The sequence below is a fragment of the Pundamilia nyererei genome, unplaced genomic scaffold, assembly GCF_000239375.1.
Source record: "Pundamilia nyererei isolate P.nyererei 1_Seehausen unplaced genomic scaffold, PunNye1.0 scaffold00163, whole genome shotgun sequence".
Classification (NCBI taxonomy): Eukaryota; Metazoa; Chordata; class Actinopteri; order Cichliformes; family Cichlidae; genus Pundamilia; species Pundamilia nyererei.
This window is the reverse complement of record NW_005187564.1, coordinates 76,039-89,180: the sequence shown is the minus strand read 5'-3', so window position 1 is coordinate 89,180 and position 13,142 is coordinate 76,039. Positions and strand designations below refer to the sequence as shown.

General features: G+C 40.3%; 2 protein-coding genes across 2 annotated transcripts in view; one reads left to right on the top strand and one right to left on the bottom strand.

Moving 5' to 3' along the window:
- Positions 1 to 6,829, top strand: part of asic4a (acid-sensing (proton-gated) ion channel family member 4a) — a 95,657-nt gene extending 88,828 nt beyond the window's left edge. The window contains exons 7-10 of the mRNA XM_005745688.1: positions 420 to 511; positions 696 to 775; positions 1,372 to 1,482; positions 3,049 to 6,829. Of these exons, the coding sequence (XP_005745745.1) occupies positions 420 to 511; positions 696 to 775; positions 1,372 to 1,482; positions 3,049 to 3,198 (433 nt within the window). The 3' untranslated portion in view covers positions 3,199 to 6,829. The remainder of the gene's footprint in view (positions 1 to 419; positions 512 to 695; positions 776 to 1,371; positions 1,483 to 3,048) is intronic.
- A 948-nt stretch (positions 6,830 to 7,777) lies between these two features.
- chpfa (chondroitin polymerizing factor a) overlaps positions 7,778 to 13,142 on the bottom strand; it is a 10,275-nt gene continuing 4,910 nt past the window's right edge. The window contains exons 3-4 of the mRNA XM_005745687.1: positions 11,500 to 11,682; positions 7,778 to 11,343 (exon numbers count right to left, since the gene is read on the bottom strand). Coding sequence (XP_005745744.1) covers positions 10,081 to 11,343; positions 11,500 to 11,682 — 1,446 coding nt within the window. The 3' untranslated portion in view covers positions 7,778 to 10,080. The remainder of the gene's footprint in view (positions 11,344 to 11,499; positions 11,683 to 13,142) is intronic.

Below are 13,142 nucleotides of genomic sequence, written 5' to 3'. Positions count from 1 at the left end.
AAAGTAACTGTATTCTGAATACCACCTTTTTAAACGGTAACTGTAACGGAATACAGTTACTCATATTTTGTATTCTAAATACGTAACGGCGGTACATGTATTCCGTTACTCCCCAACACTGTGCGCGTATGATGCCTCACTACATTTAATATTACCAGCTTTTCTAAATCCGCAGACATCGGGGACGTGGCAGTGACTAAGCATGCCGTCAGCGCACGTTCAGCTCGTCTCAGTTAAACCCTGTAACACCTCATTATCTCGCAAGCGCTGGTTAGATCTGTGTAAAGCGCTGAAGGCCTGGCAGTTAACAGTGAGCATAAAGATGACTTGATGTTTTTCTTCTTCTTTTTTTTTAAACTACGTTATATTTCTACCAGTGAATTTCACTGTTCTCTATGGTATTCACACTGTTTTTCCAGAGACAACTTCCTGGTCTTAGATATCTTCTTCGAAGCTCTGAACTATGAAACGATTGAGCAGAAGAAGGCATACGATGTTGCAGGTTTATTGGGTAAGTAATTTCTGCCTCTTTTTTCCTCTATTTTCAGAATATGAAATGCTCTCGCTGGAGCCGAGTGAAAGCTGTTTTTATTGCAGCGCTGCTTAGTTTTCATTATCATTAGCAGAAAATGGGAGCAGATTGGGTATTGTGTCCGCTGGGCCTCTCCTTCACTACTTAAGTCCTTTCTTTTCAGGTGACATTGGTGGACAGATGGGTTTATTCATCGGAGCCAGCATCCTGACAGTCTTAGAAATACTGGATTATATCTATGAGGTACAATGTGCATGCAAGTCCGCACATATCAGCCAATCACAATATGAAACCAGACCTGCGGTAGCTGCGGTATAATTAGCGATAATTAACAGTTATTGTCCCGCTGGTTTTCAGAAACCAAGCAACAGTCACTATTTATAAAACACATTAGTGCTTCATTGTTGCCTCTAATTGTCATCCTTTTTTTTTGTAATTTCCAAATGTAACCACTGAGCATGTCAGTATGTTCTTCTGAGACAAAATCACCTGAAATTTTAAGGAGAGGCCTTGCAGTGCGAATCTTATCACTTATTATGCATGTGAGAAGTTTTATTTGATTCCCAGGCAGGAGAAACTAATATCCGCTCAGGTCGGTGCTGAGGACATGGTACTAACGCTGATCATGAAATGAACTCCTGCCTCATCTGTATCCCCTTTAAGCTTCACACCCAGCTGCCTGCTGACTGCCAAACATGTATGAATAAAGCAAAATCAGAGGCAGGGATTGTAATGCAGACGTCATGTCAGATGAACCTTTCACACCGCTGCGTGTCTTGTCTCATTCCTTCATCTGTTCTCTTTCACCCTGCCTGCCGCTGTGGTCTCGGTGAAACCAGGTGATCAAGCACCGGCTACAGCGTCTGCTGAGGCCGCAGAAAGAGGAGAAGAAGAACAAGCAGCAGGCCAGCACTGTTGCAACAGTGGGTCTAGAGGAAATGAAAGCAAAGGTACAGCACATGGTGCAATGTAACAAATGATGCTTACAGTGGTTTCATGCCGAGTGTACAACTTCTCCTGCAGCACTGGAACTGCATTAGAAAACAACAAAAGAGTGCGTAAGGGAGAAGCAAATTAATATTTTTCCCCCCCACTCCTAAAACAATAAAGAGTGTAATGTTCCTAATTAGTCCTAACCACTGCGCAAAGCACATCCTCCCCCCAGAGTTCATATTAGCTCTTGCACAACTTTATTTGTAAGTTGCTCATTTCTGTGTGAACAATGGGCTTCTTATCCGACTATGACTGTGTCTTACGTCCACGCTGCATGACATGACAAACTGTGTCAGACGTTGACTAATATCGTATTTTGTTGTTGAGGTCAGTGGTACAAGCGGTTGTGAAACGGTTATAAATACAAGCAAAAATGCCACCGCATTAAAATCCATTAACAACTTACAGAAAATGAATCAACGCTGGCCTGGTGGAGATATTAGACATCTTACATACAGCTCTGAAAGTACTTTAAATTGGAGCTATTGTGTTTTCCTTTCCTTTTTCTGTAATATTTATACTGTTACAGCAAGAGATGCCGATGTTAATCATGCACCAGTAATCCCTGTGATCCATAACCTTAGGCTTCAGTCAGCTCTTAACACCCAGTTCCTGACAGTTTTTACTCTGTAAAAGGATGATGGGGTATTGTCAGCACCCTGCCAGGCGGACAGGCGGTAGGGCTGCCTGGACTCCCAAGTTTGTGAATGTGATAACTCCAGAACGAGGCAACGTATGATTTTGATACCATACGTGCATCTACTATAAATCTCGGGCGAGTGCAAGTTTCAGTAACTTTGAAATTAAGATCAAGGTCAGAGATCAACTTTTCTGAAAATCAACCAGGATTTTCAAGTTTACACCATAGTAGCACTGGCAACCACCTGTACTTTTTTACCCTACTTTTAGAGCTTTATCACTTCAGTGAGAGGGGATATTCCTAATATGGTCATCTCAGGGACACAGCTCTGGCTGTTCAAACCTCATGGTTGCGATGGGCAGCATGTAAGAAGAAAGTTGGGTTAAAGAGAAGGTGGCCTTTGAAGAAAGAAGAGGTAAAACAGCTTGTTTCAGGCTGCGGATGATGTGAATGACTGCATCAAGGCCCCAGTATAAAGTATAGCAAAAAAAATTATGGAGGTGGAAATGAGCATAATAAAACCCCCTTAACCTAAAGCTTTCCTTATGTGATGAGAAAGGCTAATCGCAGGACACAGACAGCAAGTAAGGGTCAAGAAAATTGACCCAAAGCAGGAAGAAGTTCAAGGACATTTTTGACAACTTGTAGGTTAACATCAGGCAGGTATGCTAGAGTGACTGACATGTGCAGCTAAAACAAAAAGACTAAGAAAAACTAACAAGAAGGTGGGTAAGCATTGCACCGTACATCAGACACAAGAGAATCTTATGATCTGACTAGCAGCAAGTATTTCCCAGGGATAAGGGGCTTTTCCTTTAAATCAAAATGACTTATATTTAATGATAAATATACTTACTGACCCCCTTTGCTTTGCTTTCAACAGGAGCCCAATGACATGCCACGGAGTCACCCAGAGGGGGCCTATGCTAACACGATTCTCCCCAACCACCACGTCCCTCATCCTCACCCCCATCCTCATCCTCACCACCACCATGCCGGACACCACGGGGTGTTTGAGGACTTCGCTTGCTAAAGCCAACCAATGTTTCCTGTCTTGGTGACAACAGAAGATAAGAGCTGTCTGTGTTGAGACCAATAACAGACCCTTGGCATTTCCGTCACTCCTTTGCTGTCACCAGTGAAAAGCTACAGCCAAAGTCAAACACCAAACTTGTGCTGCTAACAAACCACTTGTACGTACAGTATGTAGGCACAAAACGGACACGGCTTTTTCTCCTTTCCTTTTTTTTTTTTTTTTGCTCTATCTCTCTCTCTGTCTCTGGATGGGATCCCACTCAACATCGCCCCGCTTCATGTTATGATTCAAGACACTTTTCAGGACCAATTTTTTGGTACATGATCACTACGAGGGAACAAGAGGAGGACTGCATGTCACCTTGATCCAGTTTATATTCCAAAAAAAGAAAGAAATAAGAAAAAAAAAAGATTTATTTATTCAGCTAGCATCTCAGATTTTTTTTCCCGTCTGTATCCTTCCATGTATGTCTCTTGAAACTGTTTCTCTTACTTCGAGGAGAACACAGTGTACCATATCAAGTCATCTACACAATATATTATGTAATTATTTAAAGAGATACTATTATATGTTCTATATTGTATACAAGATGACAATAATTCAGTAAGCATACCTTATTCACCATCCAAAGTATGAAGGGAACTATTTAGGCTGAAATATATGACCTTGGCTTAGAAGATCTATCAGCATCTTTCCACATGATACACTTTGTCTGGTTTGTGGTTAAGGTGTTAGAGAGTAGCATTGTACCTGTACATAAAGTCCAACGTAAAAATGAGAAAGTTCTAAAGGTTCTGTTTCGATGGTTGTTGTTTAATTTTAGTTAATATATATCTTATGTACTATTAATTTTAGTTATTTATACATTTTAGAGACAATTTTTATAAGAAAATATAGCGATCACGATTGTAGCAATTACTGTACACTTACAATCTGCAGATACGTAGACTGCCAGACATCGATACTTTCGTCCAGGTAACAAGAACGGACTGAATGCATTGTGACTATTATATCCATCATTTCCTTTAAGATGTCTGAGACAACACAAACATGCTTTGCTTACGGATGAGGATCGGGTTATGTTTTCACATATGACATGGTTGCGCTTTAAGTATTCCTCCTATTCGACTCATTTCTGCCCACCATCCACTCTTCATCTTGGTTAGCATCCTTACTTAAAGCTGACATAAGCAATAAGAGAATTTTTTACACATTTTTTTTGCAAACTCATCTCCTTCAGAACTACTGTAAAAGTACAGCAGCTATTTACAGTGGGGACCCAGCGTGTGTGTGTGTTTGTTTATGTGTTTGCATGCGCACTTTAACATTTTGCACACATGACTGAGCACATTAGACTGACACAGCTCAGATGAGCTGATCCATGAAAAAAGGAGGGATTACAATCAAAAAGCTGGAAGAGTATTACTGCGGCGGGAAGGTTTTATCAGCTGAAGCCACCTCTGGAGATGCAGATGTGGCAGCAACGTAAACAGGTACTGTGGCAGAGCCGGATATATATTCTTATTGGTTTATGTAAAAAAGGACAGAGGACAACACAAATTTTTAAGAGCACAAGTAAGCAAAGGGAAATATAAACTGATTCACTGATTCACAACTAGTCTCTTTTTTTCCACTGCAGGAACTTACCAGACTTCCCTTAGCCACCTAGAAATGCATATTTGATTTAAGGCTCTTTCTTGCACCATTCTTTTCAAATAAGAAACTGGAACTTACAACAGCATTGTCTATGTTTTATCGTATAACCTAAAGTAGATTATTGTTTATGATAGCAGAGATGGGATGGACAACCTTTGAAGCATTGCCGATATGGATTTTTGTTTCAGGGAACTAGTAGGACCAACTCAACCAGAATGGGGTCCTGTGCTGTCAGCCACATCATAGTCAGACGTTTCATCTGTTTGGCCATGTGTCTGTGCTTTGTTTTTAATGGTTAAATAGGAGCTTGAGTGTGATTTTGAACAGAAATATCCAGTTCTTTCTTGAAATATTTGTAGTAGTAAGATGGCAGATGCTGCTCACACTTTTTTATCTTGTGACAAAGAAATCTGTGTTTCGTTTACTTTAGCAAATCCTAAAGGCTGGAATTTGCTTTTAGTTCATTATAATAAGAGAAGAAAACAACCGGGGGGGATTAGATTGTTGTTTTGCTTAAGTTCCTGCAGTAGAGTAGTGGGGGCTGTACATGAGGTTACCCAGTAGCCGGTAAAGACTAGCTGTGAGCTCCTCATTATTTTCTTTTGCAAATTAATTGCATTCTGTTACACCCAAAAGAGAGAATTATTCAGGACTGATACAAGTTTTTGTATGCTTTGCTAGTACAAGCCTCTAAGAAATTTTAGAAAGGTCAGCGTATATGCTAATCCAGATCGGTGACATGGGACTGCATGTTTTATATCACAAGCACCTTTAATCTTGAGTGAGGTTTTTGCAGATGTGTGCTCTCAAGCTGTAGTTTGGACTTACACGTGTCAGAATAGGTATCACGCAATGCGCTGGTGCAGAGTGTGAACCAAATTCGTTCCTACACAGAAGGTGGCAGACACTCCAGTGTCTGAGAAATGCAAGAATACCTTACACGATACAGAATTTCATGTTAACAAATGACAACATCATTTTTCCCGTTAATTTGATAGGTGTATTCTGTTGCCGCAATATTACCATACATCACTTTGGCTCACAGTGAGATTCCAGTCTCCATCTGCCAAATCCCCTCCTCCTTTCAAGTAATCATGGGCTATACATGGCTGTTTAATATTCATAATCATGTGTCACTTTGACATTTTCAAAAGGTTCCCAATCTGAGTCTCTGATGGCATCCTGTACAGGCTATGCATAACAATCTTCTCCTCTGTCATCAATAATTGTAGCTATCCTCAGAGAAGTCACACAGGGGTTGGTGTGTTGAGATGAATACAGGGCTGCTTTATTGCTGTAGAGTTTTATTTAAACGGAAAAGCCTAAAGTGGATGTGGAAAGGCTTTTTTAATCCTGAAGACAGTGTGTTTAGGTTCACTGCAAAACACAACTTCAGATAATTCTGCATTCGTCAAAAAACACAGATAACTTTACAGCAGCAGCAGCCTGTGTGAGGTGCCACATGACCACACGGTGGGCGGCAGGTCTGTGCTGTAGCAGACGGGACAACTTCCCTTCTTAACAACATGTAGCTCACATTCCTGGGATTCCTACTCCGAGCTCCCTTTACATAGGGGACCTACCTATGTTTTTAAAAGCTTAAACTACCAATCAGCCTGTATGTGCTTGCTGCATTACCCATAAAAATTAATGTAATCTCACTAGCCACAGATGTTAGGTTTTGAATATCTGCTATTTTCCTGCTCGTTTTATTTTATTTTTTTCAGCTGAGGCCTCGGAGAAAAATATAAGTGCAGGGTGATGCAAGGAGCTGTCAGGAATTCAAAAGGAGAAATTTCATCCTATATCTGACAGAAATGGAAATGGACTATCCCTGCAGTGACAAGGAACGCTTACATTTTGTATATAAGTGTGATCTTGTGATTATTTCTTCTGTTAGAACACATTTTATAAATGTTAAATATGGTAAATACAATGAATATTAAAGTTTAGATAAAAACCAGTGCCTCTTAAATCCCATTTCACTGTATGCCGTCTTTTTATTCCCCTACAAACCACACCATTGAATAGCAATTCAGACTCTGGCCATTTTTATTTCCTTTTGAATGACCTTTAAGGTTGCAGAAAGACATCTCGAAGGCTAGCTCCTACAAGATGAGAGCAGGATTATTGATAGAGATGGTAAAAAAAATGTGTTATTCTGCTTGTTAAAAGGTGAATTGTTTGGGGTTTTTTTTGATGGTTTAATTTTTTTAATGCTTTCTGGAGGACTTAAAACAACCTTGTCCTCACACGACAGGAGAAAGTCCTGGGATTGAACATAAAATAAAGTACAAAATAATGGCTTACAATTAACTCACAGCTGCTCTGTAGTTATGCGGTTTTACAGCATGCCTCGGGGCAGTACATATAGACCCTTGAAATAACTAAAGCTGTAATTAAGGTTGCGACGTTTTCCCTGTTTTTACCCAACCCAGACATCAGGAATACCCAAGTTCTAACGTGGGCAGCAATATTGCTGAGAAAATGTTGCTTATTTCTGTGAGATTAAAACAGTCTTCTTCGTTTTAGAAATGTGATTTCTACACGTTCAATCCTCTGCTTGTAGCGACCAGTAGCCATTACTGGTCTGGGACCTGCGCTGCTGACAGCAAACGCGTTCTTCTGCTGACACCTAAAGGACAAAAAGGATTCTGTTCCTGCATTGCCAACCATGTTATATCACAGCAATCCAGACAACAAAAGGACAAAATGTCATATTTAAACATCCTTTATTTAAAAAAAACAAAAACAAATAAAATTACAATTCACAGCTTATTGGTAATTACAGCACACATTTGGATGTGATGAACTTTAAATTGAAAAGTATTGCTTTGGTTTTACAAGTACCCACGTGCACTGAACACTGTAAACCAACAGGTTCAATCAGCAATGGAAAATTTTAAAGAAAAAAAATGTTTTATTTTAAATAATTTGCTTGATGCAAAGTGAATTTTGTTTCTGTTTGAAAGCAAAAGGACAAAGCAGATACTTGATTCCGTCACAAAATAATAAAATAGAAACTGGAGTGTAAATAAAGCTTTAAAAAAAAAAAAGTTTAAAAATAGAGTGTCTATAAAATATTTATAGATGCACAGAAAATGTCATGGAAGCCTCTGTTAGCGCTGAAGTGTTTAGAAGATGCATAATTTAGGAGATATGACAGATTGAATAAATTATGGACAAAATACTTAAGAGACTGCGCTCGGCGATGACGGATGTGATAATTAATCTGCCCGCTCCTTTAATTTTGGGCTTCTCGCGTCTGCAGAAGGCAAAGACGACGCAGATCACCACAATAACTTCATATTGTAATCTCAGCACTTTCAGCAATCTTTCACAGATTATATTTTCAATTATGCACATTATTAGCATCGTACTCTTCAAAGGATTGAGACGAACATTCATACAAGCTGGTGCACCGTAATGGTAAAAAGAAAGACTCATCTTGAAAAAAGACGCGTCAAGGAAAAATAAAATGTTCACATGGTAGACAATACAGAAAACACCTTTCAGGACCACCAAAGTGGATGTAGTGTTTCCAACATATACATCAAATCCAATTACAGTTAAATAACAGGACTTGCCTTGATTTTATGTATTTCCAAGTAAACCGGATGATGAAAAGTGTCTAGTGTCAGAGAAAATACATTAAAAGGTCTTGTCATAAGAAATTACAGTGTATTTACTTCGTATCAAACAGAAAGAATGAGTCACGTACAGTATTTTGATATACACACTGCTTTCAAATGAAAATTCCTCCATCAGACATATTCAGCTGTGTTATCTGTAATATTGCACATTATAATATACTCAATGACATTATGGTGTCCAGTACCGCTACCTCCACCAGAAAAGACCCCCATTGGGCAGCGTTACAACTGGGAGAAAGCAGCCATTTGTGTAACTGAGCACACCGCATGGGAGGACAATGATACCAACCAGTGACTTGCAATATCTTAACAACACAGTTGAAATTCTTTAAAAAAAGCAAAACAAAAACAGTTTCTTTTGGAGTTCTCAGACTGCCTACACCTGGTGAAATGTCTTCATACATTCTTTATTTCAGCTGTTACTAAACTAATTCAATTCTAATTTAAAAAGTACCGTACATTTCAAAAGGGACTCTTGAAAAATCTGAGCAATCGCTACAAGCATTTAATAATGAGCCCTCGCCCTCATCTACTGCCTCATGCAAGCAAGTTTTCTTGGAAAACTTACAAGTAGACAACCTCTGAATAACTTAAAAACACAATGCTGGCCTACATAAAAATAAAGGTTTGTATCTATTATATAAAAGTTCCAGCAGCAATTTCTCAGAAGCTCCATTCCCTGCTTTGAGGCACATGTGCAGCCTGTGGATAGCTGGTGGTCTGACATTTCTGCGATAACCACCGCTGTATCAGGCTTCATGCACAGTGAAAGGTAACACCTCCCATTTATCCAAAGCGTTATTGATTTTATTCATAAATCTAAAAAAATATATAGATGTACAATACCTCGTGGAGTCATTTTTGTCAAGGCACATATGCAAAGATGCACTTTTGATATTTACTGATTTGAGTATTTACCAAAGTGCAACACTTCAGTGCCCCCTTGTGAAGGGACACATAGGTTACCAGTAAAAAAAAAAAAAAAAAAAAAATAGACAGCTCCGCTTTAAAATACCTTTGATATCAACATTAAATTAAAGGACATTCCCACTGAAAAAGCAACAACATACTAAAAGTTTTTGCAACTTGTTTTGGTTCGTTTAGTTGAGCAGCTGCAGCCAGTACATCAGCTCAATAATGCCTGTTGTATTCAAAATAGTCAAAAGCACAAACATTACATCCAAGTGTTGCGAACCAAAATCAAGGTTATAAATCCCACTGAATGCATTGGACGTCTGAATCATAACAATCAAGTCAATACTGCAAAGTTTCTGCCCTCTAGTGGTCAAAGCCTGCTTGACGCAATCATTAAAACTATGTGAAAAGGTTTTATTGGGAGTGTACTGCATTTATATATCCAAACTGCCCTTAATGCACACAGGAAGACAGAGACAATCACTTGTGTTACCTGACCTGGTGACTAAAAGTCACCTACACCCCTAAGCAGGAGTTGTACTTGGTAAAAAGTTTAAGCGATGGGTGGTGGCACAACGGTTGCCCTCTTCACCCTAAATTCAAGCCTTGAGACTTTTTTAGCGAACGTGCAGGAGCACAGGTTTCACTGCTACTTTTAAGTGCTGTTTCCGTGCTCTTGCTCAAAAAGCAGCATGGCAAGTTGGGAGCGAGAACCGATGCTCTCCAAGTTGCTCTGAACACATCTGTGATAGATGTCCTCACTGAGTCTTGGGTTGCAGACTTCATAACGGTGTTGCTGGCGTAACGCTGGCTCTATTGCCCTGAATACGTGCAGACCTGAATACTTTACGAACATTTCGTAGATATCCATGTTCTCTAGAATCTCCTCGTTTTCTTGGACGTCCGCCACCATCCGACTGCGCGTCGTCATGTAGTCCGAGTTGTAGAAGCACGTTTCATCAAACGACCTGCGGTCAAAAAGGCCCGCGTCCTTGACCAGATCAAGTGTGTCTGGATGTGGCTGGTTGTGATAAGCCACGTCGGGGTTGTACTCCTGAAAATGAATGGGGAAGAATACTTGCCAATTGTTAATGGCATTCATGCGACAGCGATTCAGAAACTCCGAATTGATGTTTGTGTTGACTTCAGCCAGGAAGAAGAGCGTGTCGACGGGGTGCTTCTTTGAGATGATGTCCATGAATTTGATCTGGGATGGCGTTTCCGTCTTAACACTGATCCACGGGATTTTCACTGCAGGGTATTTGCGTTCATAAACGGTTATCTGAGACTTCACGCTGGCAAATATATCATTCTGGCTAACTTGTTGGGCCTCCACTGGGTCATAAATAAACAAGAAGGTTAGGATTGCATTTTCGCTGGTCTCAAAGGCATTCGAGGCAAAGACTTCAAGAAAGTGATCGACGTAGTTTCGGTCCTGCAGAGTAAGCGGTATAATAATGTGGACCCTTGTAGCTTCAGTGACATATGGCATGGGAATGATCTCTATCTGGCTCAAAGGTCGCACCAGATGAACCCTCTTTGTGATGGAGCGGCTGTGACCTTTCTGATTAACAGCCTCCAGCTGAAGGTCTAAGGTGTACTCCATCCCCCTAATGGGGTCAAAGCGTCTGTAGCCATTAATCAGTTGCTGCTTCTTTAAGTGTATAATGGGCATGTACTTCTTGTTCAGCTCTCCTATGGCGGTGTCAATGACATCCGCCACGTCCATGCGGTCAATGCCGCGCAACTCGCACTTGGGTGAGCCATCAATGCACGAATAAATCTCCTCCTCTGTGAAGTATTCCCATTTCAGAACTTCAAACCGAGACTTTGGTTCAAAAGGAGGATTGATCCCCACTGGCCACTGGGCGCTTCGGTTCCCCTCAAAAGCAACAACACTCACATTCTTTATTTCTGCCTGTGGAAACACAATAAGTGTTAAAATAGACACATTTAACCCAGCTCGTACTACACTGAAATTGTGGTATTTTTGTGCCAACAATGGAGGCAAGCAGGCAGGTTTTTATTTGTGACTGATCCATGGGTGATTTGCGACACTTGAAAATCAGCTTACCTGCAGCTTAGCAATCTCATCATAAGTCTTCTGGAGTTCAATCTCAGTGAAGAATCTGTGCAGGCGGTACATCTGCTCCGGGTCAGACACTGGATGGACGGTCAGGGCTTTCTTAAACTCTTCACTCTGTTCTTTGCTTGGATCAGAGTTTTTTGCCAACTCATAATGGTGGTAGTGAAGTCCCTGAAAGGAATCACACAGGTCCTTTCATGAGGTGCGACGACACAAACACGCCTATTGTTATTCCAAGCTGTCAGCTGTTATGCAGCGCTACTTTCATTCAAACAAACATTACATGCCATCCAGGCAGCATCTTGTGCTCGTCTCTGCTGCAAGGCTGACCATAATTGCACAGTGAACTGTAGACAGATTCTTTTTTTTTTTTTTGTTTAAATAAAACAAGACGGTTTATAACTGGAGATTTTTACAGTTAGACTTTTGGTCATTTTTAGGGATGTGTTTATTTTGGGCACTCTTAACGGTGTCTCTCACTTTAGTAACAGGCTTGAAGGAGAGAGAAAAAAAAGGAGGAAACTAACAGAAGTGACTGACACAGGCGGCAGAATCCCACTTACAGACATGGTCACTTAAGCTGAAAACAAAGTAACCACCTAAGGAGCTTGAGTGATTAAAAAAAGTGAACCCAATCTGATCAAGCTATTAAAAGAACAAAGAACAGAGACAATGCTTAACTGAGCAGTGAAGCAATTCTGTTGGAAATGTTTGCCAACTTACACCCTGTAGCTGAAGATTTAGTGAAGCCTAATTGTCACCAGTGTTCTCTTTCTTAGCAGAAAAAAAAATGCCTGGGTCTGTGTTCAAGCTATTTTCTTTAGCCATTTGAGGCCTTTTAGCTTGCCTCTGTTTCTCCCCTTATCTTGGGGGTGTGGGAGTGTGAGGGGACTCTGGTAGAGCTATTCTGGCTCAGGGCACTTAAGATAGCCAAGTTATTCATTCTCAGCTATGGTACAAGATGGTTTCCTGCTTTGGGGGAAGGCCAAGTAAGGGTAAATAGAAGCTAAAAAGATTTTTTACATGTATGGAAAATAATACAAACAAAACCAAAACTTTAGTATGGGTGAAGCAGACTTCCTGAATGATACAACCAATCGCCTAAAGGGTGGTCAGACAGAGCTTGTTTGACCTTAAATGTTAATGACATTACAGGAGCAGAGCATGTTGACCCACAGGGGATTTTCACGCCATTGAATCTAAGCTGAACTGTGAGCTGTGCTTTCTTTGCCTGTTTGCTTATTCCACAGTGCTGCTGGAGATGCAAAAAATGCAAGGCTAAAGGGTATTAGCAAACCACTCTGTAACACAAATACCATCTCTGTACTTGCATGGTAATTACAGTTTTATATAGCTAGCTGTCCATCAGCTTTAAGTGCTTTCCCAGAGGCAAAGCATGATTTGTACTGTGAGGGCTAAACTAAAAAAAAAACTAAAAAGTTTTTTAAAATAACTGCTATGACCTATCACATGGCTGTTCTGAATGAAAGACTTTGTGCAAGTCTTCTTTATGGTTTGATACACAAATCAGAATCAGAATCAGAATGGGGGTTTATTGCCAGATGTTGAGGTTTACAACATTAGGAAATTGCTGCGGTGCTTCAGTGCAAACAATAAGAATTAAAGTGCTA